The 19001-nt window shown below is 38.0% G+C and overlaps 1 protein-coding gene across 1 annotated transcript in view; it reads left to right on the top strand.

Annotated features, from left to right (window-relative positions):
- Positions 1-629: 629 nt before the first annotated feature.
- ca10a (carbonic anhydrase Xa) overlaps positions 630-19001 on the top strand; it is a 240071-nt gene continuing 221699 nt past the window's right edge. The window contains exon 1 of the mRNA XM_053341436.1: positions 630-690. Coding sequence (XP_053197411.1) covers positions 630-690 — 61 coding nt within the window. The remainder of the gene's footprint in view (positions 691-19001) is intronic.

The following is a 19001-nucleotide window of genomic DNA, read 5'->3' as shown; positions in this document are numbered from 1 at the left end:
GAGCAGGAAGTTTGCGTTTCACTCCGTCACGCTTGACACTGGTCCCTCTCGCGTTGAGGAGAAGAAGTCTCGATCGGAGACTCGCCACCTGGCGATGCGAGTTTCGGGAGTTCTGCGTCTCCAGGTGTTAGTCTGATCCCACAGCTGTCCCACCTCTTTAATCCATTCCAGCCTTTTGTGTTTGTCTCTCTTCAGACTCACATCTCACTGAAAACCATCATGTGTGACTTTTCGTAGTGAGAACGGGAAGCCAGCTTTGTGAAACGGCGCCGGATGGATGGATGGATGGATGTGTCCGTTCTAGGGCGCACTGGAATAATACAGTGAACTGAGGATCAGTGTTACTGCTCGGCTCTTTTCTCTTTGAGTTCATCCCTCTCTCTCTTTCTCTCTCTTCTTTTGTGGTGCCATTTCTGGAATTGTTACATTTACTGGTGGGGAAGTGCAACATATTAAGGCTTTGATCTCCTGCTATGTGCCTGGTGTGGAAAATACCTGGTGGAAGGTGTACAGCGGGATCCAGCCTGGGAGGACAGGACATCTGCAACTGAGAAAGCTCCGTTCCTTATTTGTTTGCTTTATTTAAAAAAAAAATCTTGTGCGTAATGTACGTGGAATGAAGACAGAGGATGGATATAATTTGGGAAATATTGATCATCCTTCAAGCCAATTTTATTGTCTGCATATCAGGTGAGTGATGGGCGTCGTTGCTGTGTGTTGGGCAGGTGCAGCAAATAAATACAGCGTGGAATTATCTTAAGTTTTTTCCACAAATATTCAGTGGGATGGGATGAGGGTGGGTTGAGGTTTGTGAGAGGGGGGGGGGGGTTAATCCGTGAGAAATGTTTCACAGGACGCACTGTAGCAGCTGGAGGGGAAAATTGTAAAAAAGAGGGAAAAAAGGAAAAAAACAAGCACTAGTTAGTGTGCATGGCACGAAATATTCCTGCTGTTTTATTATGGGTTAGCTCTGTGTGTGTGTGTGTGTGTGTGTGTGTGTGTGTGTGTGTGTGTGTGTGACAAAAGACAGGTACCCCATAGCCCCCAGGACTGGAAGCACAGGCTTTTGACGCCCGCATGGGTGGGCTTTTTAATTGTAAGCCACAATGAAGATGGATCATTTTATTTAATTTTTTTCATCTTTTCTTTTTTTTCTTCTTTTTTGAATATCCCCTCTTCCTGCTCTCTCTCTGTCTTTTCTCCATCATTATTAAAGTCTCTGGGCTCCAGAAACAATCCAGTCAGAGTTATTATCAAATAAAGCAATTGTGCGCACCGGTGAGCGCGCGCCACGGCACTCTGCGGTGTGATGAGCGGATGCAGCGCTGTAGGTCACGCTGTGTTTTTAACGGCTCTCTGTGCTCTGTGCCAGCAGATGCGTCTGAGCCATTAGCTCTCATCAATGAAGACGCATTTACTCACTTCACTGTTGTTTTGGTTAATACGTGAATTTGTAAAAGCTCCATTTAGTACTGTGCTTTCGTTAGTGTGCTATTCTCACGTTTGTCTTATTAGTCTGAATAAGTTAAGTATAACATGTCAAATTAAGATTTAAAGTCATATTTTAATGATAAGAAGTGAAAATATGTGGCCACCTTTTTTTCAAACCTTTTCCAATGTGAGAAAAACATTGGTGTGGCTTGACCGACGCACCAAAGCAAGAGCATTATCAAACAATATAGAGCTCTAACATAAAGGTGTAGCATCAATGCTGAGGGAAATGAAATTCTACTACAATAAAAACAGACGTCATCACTCTTGCATGATGCTATGTTTTGCATCTGTGCTCACAAGTGACGTAAATCAGTGAATTGGCTGTAGGGTAAACGTGCGTAATCCATGACTACTGTACCACTGCATTACGCACACCAGGCGCACCCCTTTTCTTTATACCTCGACCCTCAGGTTAGCAGGGAGAAGGAAGGTTTACAGTGACAGCAACCTTACGTCAGTGGTATGTGATTGGTTTGTCTTTAAGAATATGCTGAAATTGAGGTCAGTCACTCTATAGTTCTAGTCCTTAACAGGAGTAAATGTGTAGGAAAGTTAGAGCATGGTGTTGCATTCATGTCCAGTAGGATAAATGTAGGACAGATGGGTTCTACCTGAGATGCAACTAGAAACAGCATCATTTACTGTTGGAATTAGATGGAAACCATGCATCTTCAGCTGTAAGATGTTAAATGGTTAACATAGTTCCCCCGTTTTGTTTCACCTACATTAAATCCCTTCAGACCCAGTGCCCCTTTAATGCAGATTAAGTGTTCATTAGTGTCAGACAATGGAAAAGCACTGCTTTATATTTATATCTTGGCTTTGGTCCAGTAACTAAGTAACTAGTCTCTATTGAATATGATGTTGAGCTTGACCCTAAAATAAATAAAGAAAAAAAAAGAAAAAATGTTCAACTCACTTATTTTCTGTTTTTGAAGATGTGGTAGCTTTCAACCACATCTCATGGCCTTCCTCAGCATATTGAGCCTCAGCTGTCATGGTGATGGTAAATACATGAAAATAAATGTACAGTTTCAACATATAAATTGGCAATGCAGAAAAATACGACAAGGCATGGAGTGAGAATTTTTAAATATTAATAAATGCTTTGCTGACCTGATTTAGTTGAACTGGATGTAATATTAACTCATTATATGTATGCTAATTAATAGATTTCTTTAATGTGGAGAACACAGGATTTTTTCAAAACTGCATGACCATCTCAGTTTATATCTGGAGATGTTAAAAGGCAGATGATGATAACAATGATTAATCATGCTTTGTAAAGTTAGTACAATCAGTTTGGTCAATACTGACAATTAGCAGCAGCAAGTAAAGAAATACTTGAATGTGCAGTACATTGTTAAAGGATTCATGTAGTTATTTGTTGTATAAAAAATACAAATCTGAAAGTAGGTGTGAATATAACGTACTGCTGAAAAATCCTAGAAAGCATTAAAGACCTTTGACCCAACAAGCTACACCAAATGTATCACCCATGTTAGTTTAAAAGATGAGCTTGACAAACCAAACTCTGCCTGCTGATGAAGACTGTGTGATACGGTTGAAAGCTCAACCACAACAAGTGAGTGGACCTTGAGAGGAGCTTGTCTTGTCACCTTTTTTCCCCACGGTCATCAGTAAAGATCTTTGATGTTACCAAACAAACCCCACTCAAGGTGTACTCTCCTCTTGTTCTGGAGCTTTTGACCATTCATCATCTTCATTGGTGGCCAAAATCGGCTCAGTTTTCAAGGAACTGTACATTTATTCTGGGAATGTTTAGGACTTTTAACTCATTCTGACTGAAAAGTTGATCTTGACAGTTGAAAGCGCCAGAACAAGCAAGCAAGTAGACATTGAGCGGTGAATATTCGGTCCACAGCTGTTTCTAAGGTCAAGAATGAACTCTCAAGCTCAAGATATCTCATCAATTGACAGTTTCCTCACAGTCTTTTTTATTCATGTTACATATTACAAAAGCACCGGCCTGTTTGCTAACCTTTAGCCTGCAGTCATCTGTACTTGTTGTGTGAGTCACATTTAACTGTGAAAATCTATTGAGGATTCTTAGGATCATTTGTACAAGTGTCACTTTCAACTCAATGACATCTTTTTAACCAAGGATGTGATGGGATGTCACGAAGCCCATTTATCAGCCACTTGCTATCTTGTAGCTTCATGTCAGGTTATGCTACATAAAGCTACAAGAATAAAGACCTAGACTTCAAAGGCAGTCTATTATCTTGCCCAGTTATGGACATGAAAGTCTCCTTAGTGCCAAGACTTGAATGTGTGATGTAATCTGGAGGAAAATCTTGGCATTGCTTCAGTGACAATGAGCAGGAGATGGACTGTGTGGGCACTGTGACAGCACCCTTAGGTGAGTTTCGAAAGAGAATGAGCTGCCATCATTATGGTAGAATCAACCATATTTAGAGTAGCACTGAAAAGTTTGGACACACCTTCCCATTCCCTCAAATAAGAAAGTGTCCCCAAGCTTTTGACTAGTGCTGTATAGATATACCAGGTAGCAGTATCTTCTAGTTATTACACCAAAGATTTTAATAGATGTCCAGCAGCATGACGTGAGAACACTGAGAAAGGTATTCATTTATGCAAACTTTTATAGGCTACTAGAAAAAATGAAAGAAAGTTGATGAGAGCCTTTATAATCAACCAAAACAATAAGTCAAGGGCTTTTAACGTTAACGTGATGATAATGTGTTAACACAAATTCGTACACAACTTTGCGATGTACATAACTTCTGTCTAAGTCAATACTCATGTGACGCGTCTTTGGAAAGCTTAAATTCTTGTCATTCGATTGATGCAAACCATTTCAAGATACAATCAACGCCTCTACATAGAAGGTCTAGATACATTGGCAAAGGTTCAATTGATCCAGTCCAGTAAAATATTTAGTTTAAAACAAATGATTGCATTAATTTTAAATTAGCTAGCAGATGTCCTAGTCTTCAATGTATTTTCCTTCATAACTCGGGTAAGCATATAAATATTAGCCACATCTCAAAATGTCACACTGGCAGCTGCACTCTGACTTTTTGACTGACATTTCAGTTGACCAGTGTTGAAAGAAAGGGCCTGACCCTCTTCTTTTGTGTAAAGACTGAGCCAATAGGAACTGATGCTGCTGATGACTGGTGCTTTCAATAGTAAAGAAGTTTTGAAAAAGAGCATATGCAGCTTTAGTTGTTTCTTTATAGCCACAACATGGAACTCAATCAATTTAAATAGTTAGCTATGTGTTATTTTTTTATATGAACTTATTTTCCATCATGGATAAAATTTGATTTGGATTTTTTTGTACAATATTTAGTTTCAAGATGGGAACAAAGCACTATAAGGGTTTTATGCTTCAGTTCATCTGAAGCAGGGTTCATCTGGTGTCTCTAAATGGCTTTTTCAAAAAAGAAAAAGGGTGGAAATGAAACCCTTCTATTTCAGTGTGTTAAAACTTCTATTACTCATTGCTTACAGTTATTCTGACTGTTGGGAGAAAGAATGTCAAAATTACCTTTCAAAATAGACCAAAACGATGCATTCAATCCAAATTGTTCAAGAACAGCTTTCAATTTATTTTGGGTATGCCTTGGATAGATATTTTAGGCTAATTTTACAGGAATTTAAAGGATTGTTAAGTCAATGATCTAATCTCATCTGAAGTAATGGAACATTTAGCAGGCTAATGTGCCCACCTGTTGCCTGTTGAATTTGAGTTTCCCATAAGTTATGATCTGAGTATATATTTTAAAAATCTAAATGTTGTACAAATGAGGATTTTGACAATCTATGTCATTGTTTTGTGTTGCTAATTGATTTCCAACAATAAATGCACACATTTGCAAAAAGCAGGCGTATCTTGTCTATGCTGATAAGAGTATTAACACTTGAAAAATGTCCCTTCACGCTAAAATTTGAACAGATAAAAAATGTGCGATTGATTTGCAAATAATCGTGATTAACCACACTAAGTCATACGATTAGTCACGATTACATTTTTTAAATTGCTTGACAGCCATAGTAAGAAGATGTTAAAGCAGTTCTGAGGGGAACTGGAAAGTTGGTGATAATTCTATCTGTTCTTCATATAGTCGTTTGATCTATTATTAAAATGAAAATCTTGATTATAGCAGCTTTAGCCAGCTCTTTAGAAAACGGTGCATTGACGCACATTGTGTTACACTCTCTTCAACAATCTCTCCAAAGCCAAAGCTGACCAGTGATAACATGCTATACCTGATGTATGCCTCCTCAAAAGTATTTGGCTTTGAAATGTATTGAACTGTGATTGGTCAGTTTCTGATGAGTTATGGCAAATGCACAGCAGAAGTCATCTATTCAGTAATGACACCATTATGTGTTTGTATCACCAAGTGAATAAAAGACTGTAGACACAATGACTGCAGGGAATATTCTGTAATTAAAGCATGATACAGACTGATCACGTACATAGATGCACCTTTTGTTGCTACCATTGAAGAAATTGGACTCTGAATTATCAATCACAACCTTCGCTGTAGGTATGTACACACAGTATGACACAGAACTGTATAAATCACAGAAGGCGCTGTTATCAAGTCTCACAACAGGAAGTAGTTCCAATAAAAACTGCTCAGTGAGGTCTGTGGATCAATCAGGGTAACCAAAGCTTCTTTCATACATAGTTCCTGGTAAATTACTGGGATAACCTACCAGGCACTGCTATTGATTGTCTCTGTTCACACATGCAGCTACATTCAGGATCTCATCACTGATATCATGGCAATGCAGTAATAGATGTGGATAGGATGGGTGTGGTAGGTTGGTTCGGTTGCGTGACGGTGGCTACCAGACCGAAGCAGAGAGTATGAAGTTTGTAGTATAATGTTAGCTGTCAACGTCAATGTTTAGGCTATGGTTTAGGCTATTTGTCAGTGAATACATTTAGAGATGTTTCAGCCCTGTTTAAACAGCAGGTCTGATGAGTCTATGTCAAGATGTCTAACTCTAACCTTAACCCTCTACAACTCTGTTCTACATGTGCCTGTTCACCAAAACTTTGCTCTATGCTCCATAAGAGTATTATGTATTGTGATTTGGATTATGATATTAAATAAGGTTATAATTTTTAAACAGAACATAATGCTGTGCACCAAACACAAACTCACTGACTCAGACTTTTAAAAGGGAACTGTTGCTTTAATATAGGATACTTTGTTATTTTTTGTTGCGTTTAGATATTTTAAATACAATCTTCACATTCTTTTGTAAATATCTATTGACATAACTAACTTTATTGCTTTCATAAAGTCATATTGATTATTCAAAGCTCCGTCAGATTGACAATAGTGAATAATCAGCTTGACAGCTCTGCCTCTGAAGGAGCCTGGAATGGCTTCATGAAAGCAATACCATTAAAGTTAAGTGAATAAACTGTCAGAAAATAGTGTGAACATTTTATTTCAAGTATTTAAACATTGAAAGAATAGCAATATCTCCTCTATTCAGAAGTGTCTTGTGATTGGTTCACTTGGTCCATGGTAAAATGTCTTTAATCAGATGGACGTTAACCTTTCCATGTCTTTTCCCGCCATTCTCCCTGAAATGTTTCTAGGTCTTCCCTAAATATCAAACCGTGCTCCTGTTCACACATGACCCCATGCAAGAAATGTTCCTGATCATTTCTGGGATAGATACATGTGTGAAAGAGGCCCAGGACATTACTTCCTGAGATAAATGTTATGGTTCAATTGTGAAATGTCATTTTCCAACACTTGAAATCTGTGCTCATGTGAGGTCTGATGTCAGGTGGGATCAACTTAGGGTCTTTTTTCCCTGTAACATTTTGATTGAACAGGCTACAAATTAAAAACCTCTTGCAGGACGGTCTCGGCACCCTCGTGTTAATGTAAGTTCCTCATTGTAACACCACTTCAGGCTTGAGATAGAGGGGAGGGGGTACTCATCTTGACTATAGTCTCATTTCATTATGGATTGCTAATTATAAAGCGTGGTTTCATGCTTATTTGACAATGGTGCTTTGATGTTACACATGCTACATATAGCTCGTTTGAAGTTGAACCTCCTTCTCAGCCTCTGTATTAATGTCTGCTTCATATTCATATAGATTATATTCATGACCATTGGGACTGAGCTCAGTTGTACCTTTTGATTTGATTTTACTGGCAACTGCCTCGCAAACATCTGCACAGAATAGTAAATGTGAGCTTCAGGACCTTTAGGTTTAACACTGTGCTCATTCTTTAGGATGATCTTAAAATGCAGCCATCATGGAGGATGCCTCATATCTAATACATGCTGATGGAATTCCATAAATCGGACTACATGGTATTCCACTGAGGCAGCAGAATATAGAGGATGAATATACAACCGTGTTATAAATGTAAAGCAAGGCTGGATTAAGCCACTCTGAGGCCCTGCAGGCAACAAATACTACTACTACCGGGCCCCTGTTGGCCCCATTTTACTCGCTTTCTGTGCATTCGGTATACATCCTATCACTTCCAACCTAGAGCTGGAGATACCACAAAAACTTGGTTAGATCTTACATAAAGCAATAGCTGGGCAAGAGTTACAGAGTCAACACTGATATCCATTTATGGCTAATTTTAGATTTTAGCAGATTTAACACACACACACACTCACTCACACTCACACTCACACACACGCACACACACACGCACACAATCGTACTCCAAAATACCAGTAATTACACTTTGATGTGTAAAATCAGTGGCATTCCCTTTTAACTACTTATGCATACTACACTTCTGACTATTTTCGGAAACAACATTGAACATCTGCATAATATGTCACTGACTAACAAAGACCACGCTAGATATGAGTTTAATGATGTAATGCAATGAAAAGTGGAATGGTTAGGGATGAATGGAAGAGGGATGAATGGAAGAGGGATGAGGGTTGAAGGGTTGGGGATGAAGAGTTGAGGGGATGAGGGATGAAGGGTTAGGGGTGAGGGATTAAGGGACAGGGTGAGAATTGGCGTTGAGGTCAGATGGAGGAAGGCATAGGATAATGTACCAAGCTAGTGGTGGGGAAAAAGGGAGGGAACCAATAAGGGGGTGAAACTGTCCTGAATGGAACCCCTATGGTTCCTATAATCAAACAAAAAAGAGAGAGAATGTTAGAAAGGGTTAGGGAGGGAGGGATGTAAGAACTGAGTTAAAGAGGAGAGGAACAGATAAGGTGTGACTTTACTACTATTAAACTATCGCCAAGTATGTTTATTGGAAGTCACCTTTTTTAAGTCCAAATTCTCTGACTTCACCTTCTAAAATGTGAATATTTTCTCATTCTGTACGTAATGTTTGATTGTATGTAACATTGTGTGTGAACAACGCTTTCATTGTATGGAAATGCACTGGTGGGATTATGAAGTTGATGCAGTCTGAGTGCAACACGATGTGAGCAGTCTGCACAGTATTCCCACAGAAAGATTCTCTAACTCTGACAAAAATGAATCCAAACATAATTAATACACTGTGATGAATTGCGCCACTAAAGCACATTTTAAGAGTCTGCTAATTAAGTTTAATATAGTACGAGATGAAATCTAATCAGGGCCTGATACAGTAGGAAAAAACGGTGAGTGATGTAAAGTGTATGTGGTTTGAAGGCAAACTATTCCATAAAGGTTCATGTGGCTGCAGGTTTTCATTCCAACCAAGCAGGACCACACCAGGCTGGACTCATTTAATCAGCTGATCTCAGTCTTCAGACAGTCAATTGGTCGAATCGTGTGCTCTTAATTGGTTGAAACAAACACCTGCAGACACATGACCCTTTATGGAATAGTTTGAACATGCTTGACATAGACTAACGCTGATAAAACCACTATTATGCTTCTTTAAGGATTTTAGAATTCCAAATGATTTTTGTGCATTTCTGTGATTCATATTTCAACATTTGGAATCAAATTAGCAATTTCAAACTATAAAGTTGAAAGCTGCATGTAATTAATTAGCTGTACTGAGAGGAACTGAGTCAAATAAAGGGTTTTTTGGATGTCAACGATCAATAATCATCGTTATTTATCGGCAGTGATTAATCTGACAGTAGTTTGAGCTTCTTGATGATCAGAGCGTTTAGTTTGTATTCTGGGATGATGTGTCATAAATGATCTCAAGTATTGACTAAACAGTCTATGATTATGAATGTAATCAGGCGGCCTGTAGGCTGGATTCTTGCTCTAATGACCCAATCAAAGATCAGAAATTCTGACACACACAGTAAAGTAAAGCCTGGTCGTTTCGGATATACCAGAGAGAAGAGGGTGGTTGGGGGGCGGGGGGGGGGGGGAGGTTATTGATTTTTAGTGAACTCCAGTTGTGGCGAGATCTATAAAGACTTGTTGTGTGTGCTTTTACACACTTTATGTCTTTTATGGCAAAAGGCCAGAGCAGGAACGCAGGATGTTGTTGTAGCACTGTGTTATACACCTCCCATTCACATTTCACTTCTCCTCCATTACATTATCTTTTTTTTTCTTCTTTCCCCCCGCAGCATAACTTCACTTCCTTTGCCCGGAAGTGCTCAAAAAGCCAATTCTTAAACGGGCTTTGACATTATGTGCCAGGTAAACAGTTTTGCGTGCCGTCCTCCATCTGTTCACACACAAATGCCTTCTTTTTTTACTCTCTCTACTTTTTCGCTGCTTTAACGTGTTCTCAGCAGAAAAGCCTCCTATTCCCCACACTGTGACAGATTGGTACAAAAGAACTGCTTTTCTCCCCTTTTTGTTTTTATCCTTTGTTTTTATTTAATGCTTCTCTAAGAACAGGCTGAACATACAGATGGATGCCAGATTATTTCGGCTTTTTTTAAAACATAAAGCAGCTTGTTCGAAAAGTTCTGTTTGTCATGGATGACAGATTGTACCTTTATGCTAAACACGCAATTTTAAGACTCAGTATTAGAATGAATAAGTTCAGACGGGCATGTTTTGCAGTGTGGTTTATAGTTTGTATAAAACTCCTGACAGGGTCTCATACTGAACATGGCAGGTGCTTCACCAAACTCAAACAAACTGCATTTGTATTTTATTTTTCCTCTTTCAAGGAAAATGTGATATCTTACTACATTTAAAGGGATATCTGTAGACTTGAGACTTCAACTAAATCATGAACATTAGCATGGCCGGATCTACCGTCAAGTGCCCAGGGGCCCTTGAGCAGAAAGGGCAAGTGCATTTTTTTTGGTCAGGCTTCACAGAAATACGACACTAGAGAGTGTACAGTATATATAGAGTTACAAGGTTTCCACTCGACAGTTTCCAGGTAAAATAAATCCATGATTGACTGTTTTATTTGTTCATTTGATAGCTGGGCAAGTGAAACCTAGTTTTATTCTAGCTTTTATTAAACTCTTTTTATTTCAATGTTACTTTTATTTTCTTTTTAATTGATTTTAACCTAGTTTATTTTACTCTAACTTTTAACTCTAACTTTTTCTCTTATTCGTCTTTTTTTTTCTTTTTCATTTGTTCTTTGTTTTCATTCCCTGATTATTTTGATTCCTTTCCTTTATGTTCACTTGTTCTGTCTTATTATAAGCTTGTCAATCAACTGTAAAGCACGTTGAACAACCTGTATGAAAGGGGCTATATAAATGAAGATTGATTGATTGATTGATTGATGTAGTACTAATACAGACTTGAAAATGAGGACTTTAGTCTGATTTTGGACTTAACACTTAACACTCATGTCATGATCACCTTGAACTTGTCCTGGATGGATACTGCTTGTGGAGAAAGCCTGTTGCACTCTGACTAAGTAAAACCTGATGTCCAAATTTATGGAAATACAACAAAACCCCATCAGTGGAAGTGATTTGAGTTTTCCAGGAAACACAAACAAGGCTGGAAGGGTTGAAACTGAATATGATGCTTGTGTGTATAACAACAGCAGTAATGGACTAGAAATCCTAGTACCAGTCAAAGTTCTGTCACAAAAACACACATGGCTCAGGTGCTTTGGTCATGTGATAGTGATCAGTCATAGAGGAGAGACTGTAATAAAAACAGCATCTGTGCCTAAGTACACATAAATTAAAGAACCAAACTGGTAGATATTTAAAAAGTTGTGAAAGCAGTGAAAAAAAGACTTAATTCTCTATTTAGTCCCTAGAGGAACGCTTACTGCATACATTCATCTTAAATAATGACTTTGTGCCGAACACTAATTTATCATGCAGCTCTGTAACACAATGAATATTTCTCTGCATCCTTTTTGTGTGTGTGTGTGTGTGTGTGTGTGTGTGTGTGTGTGTGTGTAGCACTGCAGCAGCACAGGCAGAGGTGTTTCATGTCAGCTGGGTGTCTGTCTGTCTCTGCTGTCAATTTAACAACCTGTTTTAGGAACTTGGATACACTACAAGACTGAATGTTTCCCAATGATAAACTCTTTACTCTTTGCATTTCTTCTGTGTCCTGTGGGGTGACGCTCAAATGAAATTTCAGCTCAGAGAAAATATTTAATGGTGTGTTGAAAGTTTATAAAATTCAATATTAAATATTCTTCTGCAGAAGTAGCTCTGCAGTTGCAAAAGGGTCAGTGTCAAAATAAGTGTTGGCAAGATGAGTAATTCAAAGATTTCTTTTTAAATAGTTTTAAAAGCAGCATCAGGTTAGTAATTTTGTTGGTCTGGTCATTTGAAATGACATTTGAACCATGTCAAATGGTGTAACCACAAAAGAATGATAAATATTCAATATTGTATCCACCAACAATGTTTTTAAGTGGACTTATACAAATAATTACTTCATTTAAAAAATGTTTTAGGGTTCCTGATCTCCATGATTCTCCAGATTAAATGTAATATTTATAACAATAGTATTCCATTAGCTTTATTTAATATAAAAAGTTATAATGTAAGATCATGCCAAACTAGTTGATATGGTGTTTTATTGAGAATGTAGTGTTTTTTTAAGCAAGTTGAATTATGTTGCTTTATGCGCTACTATTAAGTTTTTATGGTTACACCACTTAGACATTTTTGCCATAATCCTCTAATATATTCTCTCAAAATGGATTAAAAGCAGAAATTTGATGCTGGGTCCACAAAAAAGAATGTGTGCAAGTCCTCATCAGTTCATACATCTATTTTAAAATTTTAACCCCTTTAAATTTGACTAAATCACATGGACACAAAAAAAAATGTCATTGACCCAAAGCAGTAATCAAGTCCCGACCTAATTCTTTACTTGATTTTTTTTTTAAGAGAAAAAAACAGGTTCTACAAGTCAAATATTAGCTCAGAGGCTAAGTAATACCAACACCTGATTGCTGTTAGGGACATTAGTGGCTCTGCTTCCCCTGCTGAGCCTCATTTTGTGAGCAACTGCCCACCGTAGATAATCTCACTTTACCTTCAGAGAGAAAAAAAAGGGTTGGTGGCCACAGGGAAGCTTAGTAAATTTAAATAGGATGATGAAATCACAGGGTAGGGCCTTTGGTGTATTCGTGACAATAACACGTGTCTCAACCAGCAGGCCATATGCCACCAATACAACATCCGTGTTACCAATCGTTCCCTCCTCTGCTGTGAGTGGATGTATGTCATGTTGCAAACCGCCGGTCGCACATGGCGCCTGCAGTGTGTTTCTACTTGAATCTCTGCCCACCCGCTTCTTCACGGCCGTCTGGTCAGTGTCGCTATGTGTGTCTGTGTGTGTGCTTTCCTACCCTTATGAACACAAGCAGTTTGAGTTGTGATATACATTTAGATTGGTTTTTAATTTTCCAGCAGCCCATGTAGCGTAAGGGTTTTATAGTATTTTATTGACTCTGGGTCCAGTTTCCAATCCGCTTATCAAATTCAAATCCTCACTGAATCCACTTAGGTTCATCCTTGAACATTTCTAAGTAACTACAGTTATAAATAACTTCCATGAGAAGGCAGAAACACTTTTTTATTGGCAGTCTAGTTAATGTTCACAACCTGTTACTGCAAACTTAAAATGAAATGAGCAGCATCAAATATGAAATGTTGATTTAATATGAAGCCGGCACTTTAATGCAGCAGGTGTAACCTACTTATGATTTGAACACTTTCTAATTGAAGTGGAGGTCCTGATTTAGAGCGTTTATGGGTTTAGAAGCTTGAAGTATTAACGAGAGATATGCATAAAAGTTTAACTGAGTGTCTGACTTCTTCTCTGTCATTGAGCCAGATCTTTTAAAGAATCACCAGTATGTTGGGCTTGTTGAAGTGGAAAAAGACTCATAGTGATAGAGTGGTGAAAGAGTACAAACCTGTTTACATATCCAGCATCCACCAACATTAGTATTCATTTAGAGTCATGCTTCTTGCCATCTGATAAAAATAAGTCCAATATTCACTCTCCTCTCAGCTTTGGTCTCCACCAGCTCCTGAGGAAAAAAGATCTGTTTCTTTAGCTGTTAAATGCTCCAGTATTAGCAACAGCTTGTGCTGTGTCTCAAATCTGATACTTCTTACACTTTATATTTTGCATGCATAAGTGTGTTCACACAGAAGTATGGAAAAATACAGCGCCTGGACAGTGCACTCAAAACAATCTTGTTACCCTCAACGGTCACCATCTTGGCTCTGTAGCAGAAGGGGAGGGAGCTCTTTTCAAACAGGAAATGGAGGCAGATGACATTGTAACTACGGTGAACATCACCACATTATACAACTGTAAATTATACATGTGTTTTTGCACTAAGCACCACTATACGACTATACTGTTGTCACATGTAAGCCATCAGCAGGTTGATTGGGTTAATTTAGCAGTCTGTAATGATTTTGTACCGCTAACAATGACGTGGGTGCTAACGCTAGCTTGCTAATACTAGCTTGAAATCATCGTTTCTGAGAAGTGCATAACAGCTGTGTTTGATTTGAGACAACACTAAACTGTTGAAATTTGCACACTACACAAGTAAGTACACAGTGTACACGCTGTACTACACAAAAGTATGTGATTGGAGACACAGCATTTGTCAGGTGCCGTGGAGGTACAGTCTGTTGATCAGGTTTGTCTCTAAAAACTGAATGTGGTTGATGAGAGAAGTGGGTCTAAATCCAAAACAGTGAGATCAAAGACACTAAATGGCTCCATAGAGCTCTGAGGGTTTCCATCAATGACATTAATTAGTGCAGGTTTAATTAGCTACAGCTGACATAACCTGCTGCAGGTGACATTTGTTATTTTCAGCCACCAGCTAAATGTGATGAGTTTGCTGATATTACCCACATTATTTATTCATTGATCTTTGAAGAAGAAAAAAAAGAGAGTTAGATTTGATGACAGATTTGCTGTTCAGATATTTCAGTGAATCCAAAATGAAAGGGTTTTATAGCAAGATTATAATTGGGATTAAGTTTGTAAATTAGCATTGTTGTAAGGTTATGGCTTTGTCAAGGTAAGGATTTTACTTCTTTTAACTTGAAGTGATACAAATACATTCTTTTCTGTAGTATTCTGTTTTTATAATATACAGTAAATGTTTAAATGGGTGGAGAATGTCCCCGTTTTTCTTACACTTTTATTCCAGTTCTGCTTAGTTCTGTCTGGCTGAACATTTGAAGATGTGCTCGTTTCACCTTAACTTTCTTTGAGGCTCCCGTCTGTGCAGACATAAATAACTGCAGGTGCCTGCTGCTTGTAAAGAGAGGTCTCAGCAATTTTGCAAGAAATGACAAACAACTTGACATTTAGTCTGTGTGCACAGTAAATATGTCGGCAAGGCTGATATGCGGCCAACTTTTCACCCCCGGCATTTTTGGCTCTTCGGTCGTTTGTTGAGATGCAGAAAGTGACCTCTGTCTGGCTTTTTCTGAAAAACTACCTCTTGTGTATGCTAATAATGACATTCCTCTCACATAAGCAAATAATGAAGTCTACTGTGCCATAAGCTCTCTAAGGGACGAGGTTACAGAAGTCTACTTTGTGAGTGAGTGCTTTATTACTATAGCTTATAAGAAACACTAGCTTCTTTTAAGCTTTACCACAGTGTTTCCCAACAGTAACCAAACATTTCTATACTAACATTTAATTATAATTACGAGTATAAAAAGACACAAAGGTCTCAACAAATGCCTTTTACTTTTGCAGGAAAACAGTAAAGTACAAAATGTAAGTGCCAGTAGCAACATTGTCTTGGTCTGTACAAACTTGGTTTAGTCATTATGTTTCTCCTTCTTGTGGGCATATTGAGTATTGCACTTATTTTTTTTCTGTTGCTTTTTTCTAATTTTAATTCTATATGTTGATTTTTTTGATGATGCCGACAGGTATTTTTTTTATCTAACTCTCTAACTACTGCATCTCACAAGCATCTTCTTCACAGCAGTGTCACCTAGTGGTGTAGAGTGACAGAGACACAAATGAGGAACACAACAAAATCCACATAGAATTGTCACTGACCCAGCAGTTCCCTTAGCGCTAGTATTTTAGCATCTTTTAGCTCATTGTTTTGGTTTTGCAGCACTCGACTTTTCTGTTTCCATTCACTCTAACAGCTCACAATTACCTAACTTCCAGCTACAGCAGGGAGTGGTTTCCATGAAAAAGCTCAACTTTAATGTTAACATAAATGTTGCATTCATACACACTAAAAGTCACTGGATTAAAATGGGTTAGCGTTTCCCACAAATCCACTAAAGACAAGGGGACCCACTTTATTTTACTTTTATTTTACTATTGTTTTTTTTTTAATACAAATTAATCTTTTTAAAATTAAATATGACAGTTTGCTATTGATTATTGATAATCCGTGTGTATTTTGAATGTCATATGCACATCGTTTCGTACAAGAAATAATACATTTGTGTCAGTTTTTAGAAAAAGCTTGTCTTGTGTAACACTGGTTCAAAATAACTGTGTGTTACTGGTGCTTTAAAGGTGCAGTGTGTGTAGAATTTAATGACATCTAACAGATTAGATTTGGCAGAGATGGAATATAATATTTTCAGGCATATTTTAATAAGTGTATATTCAGTTGAAAAGAAGAATCATTGTGTTTTTATTACCTTAGAATGAGCTCTTTATATCTAGATAGGGAGCGGGTCCTCTTCCATGGAGCCCACCATGTTTCTACAGTAGCCCGGAATGGACAAAACAAACACTGACTCTAGAAAGGGCCTTTCACGTCTTCACACTTGGAAAGAGTGTGTATGCTGGTTGGGGGGGGTTGTTGTAATCTTCAATCTCACTGCTAAATGTTGCAAAATCCTACACATTGCACCTTTAAGCAGACCTTAACCAGGTGGCATGTCAGGTTTTTGGACTGTCATATAGCATTATTAAAGGCACTGACGCACTAAATATTTTGTCATGCAGGTATTGCATGGGGCCTCATTTAGTAGGCAGTATAAAGAACAGATGTTAAAATTAGTTTCAGGTTGAGATGTGGGTTGATTTTGGGATTAGACAGTAAATTAAAGTCAATCCTAAACATACAGTAATAAAAAAATGTGTTTGTGTGTATGTGTGATAGTGACCACCTTGCCTTGTCCCCAAGCAGCCAAAACTCATCACATCTGCTGCTCAGGAATCTGAAGTCTATCAGCCAGCTGGAGTGAGACGACCTCCATGCCAGCTGTAATTTACCACAGGGAGATGGGATGTGTAGTGTGTGAATGTGTGTACTGTTTATGTTTGCGAGGGAATGACGCAGCCAGAAAGAGCAAAATGAGTAAGTCATGATGAGTACTGGCAGAGAAAGCAGTGGACGAGACGAGAGGAACGGAGGGGAGACAGCGGTTGTTGTGTCTGTTGAAAAACATCATACTGCAGGTGGACACTGACTTTTCACAAGCACCAATCAGAAAGCGTCTCTGTCTGCTGTCCGCAACAGCATCAGCACCAGCCAAGCGCCCCCAATTCACTACCCATCACACACACACAGGCTCTGTCAGGGAAGCCAAATCTCCAGCTGCTAATCTGATAATCCTGTGCAGATGTGTGTCCCGCAACAGGAAGAGGAATAGTGTGTGTTTGTGTTGAGGGGAGATGGAGAGTATAAGAGAGTGTGTTCTACAGTAAGTGTGTGGGTGTTATAGAGACACAGAGAAGCCGGTGTTTATCCAGGCTTCACTTTCCTCCTTCTCTTTCTGTGACAGTCGCCGTTTGTTTTGTCAAGTCACCAGTTCTGGAATAATCTGCAGCAGTGTTTACACAGTCTGCCGAGGGTTTACCATTATCACAGCTGAGATACGGTGTTCGGTCAATTACTGCATCTGAAATGGCTGACTTTTCAGTATGTATGATCCCAATTGACAATGATGTTGTTACTGCTGAGGTATAAACTCTATTGTTAGCGCTGTAACCCGTAGATGAAATAAGTCTTTATTGATCCCCGGGGGAGATTTGTGTGTTACAGCAGTACAAAGACACAGATGCAAGTGCTGATAAATACAGAAATATTTAAAAAGTAACATAAGAGTAGAAGTAAAATAAAAAGTAAAAACAGGATTAAATCAAGTATACTAATAGTGTAGTGTAGTGCTTTTTCCAAGCAAATTCATATAGCAGTATAATAAATTGCAACAGGTATATTATGCATGCTGGACACCATATGTAATGCATTATGAGATGAGAGGGTCACATATGAGATATTATATTATATTCTGTTTATGACATTATATATGTGTGTCTGTGTGTTTTAATGATGTCACGTTTTTGTATCTGATATTACTTTAGATTAATATGCAGCTAATTTGGTTGAATAATCAAATTACCCATGAAATCACTCCAGAAATAGAGCTATGTAACCTAGCTTGAAAAACATGATTTAAAGATGAATATAATTAATTATTATAATAATAATAATACATTTTATTTGTAACACACTTTACTATTGAGGCAAATCTCAGTGTGCTACAAAGTAAAAGCATCAATATAAAAGACAGATTAAAAAAAACATAAAACATCATAAAAATGAGAGCATAAAAGCAGCAACCAGCAAGGTTAATTAAAACGAATGATTTATTAAGTTCATTTCTGTTCATTTCTAGCTAACGCAATGTTTTTTTAACAGTGTAGTGAGCAGGTAGACGGAGGGAGAAAGGTTTGACATGTTAATCTACACAAGCTACTCTGTGTATTGACTTGAGCTGCTCAAAAAAGTAGTGAAACAGTGAAATACAGCTGGAACAGTCATTGAAACTGAGAAGTTAACAGATAACAGGAGAAAGGTTTCATTCTAGAAGCTGCCTGACCAACGTAAATGGATTCATCCTGACTCGGTAAGCTAATGTTAGCTGTTTGGTTCCGTGTTAGCCAAATGCTAATTTAACATTTTAAGGTTTTACTTCATGGTTAGTTCATAGCAATTCAATTTAAAGCACCATTCTAACGTTTTATTGTAGGTTGTCACGGTCTAAAGTTTTAATGGAGACACGTTTGAAGCGAGAGAGTTTACTGTATTAATTCATTTAATTACTTAGTTTATTGTGTAAAAAAGGAAGGTTTAAAGGGTAAATGTTGCTTATTTGAG

This window comes from Scomber japonicus, chromosome 20 (genome assembly GCF_027409825.1).
Source record: "Scomber japonicus isolate fScoJap1 chromosome 20, fScoJap1.pri, whole genome shotgun sequence".
NCBI lineage: Eukaryota > Metazoa > Chordata > Actinopteri > Scombriformes > Scombridae > Scomber > Scomber japonicus.
This window is presented reverse-complemented; position numbering and strand designations above follow the sequence as displayed.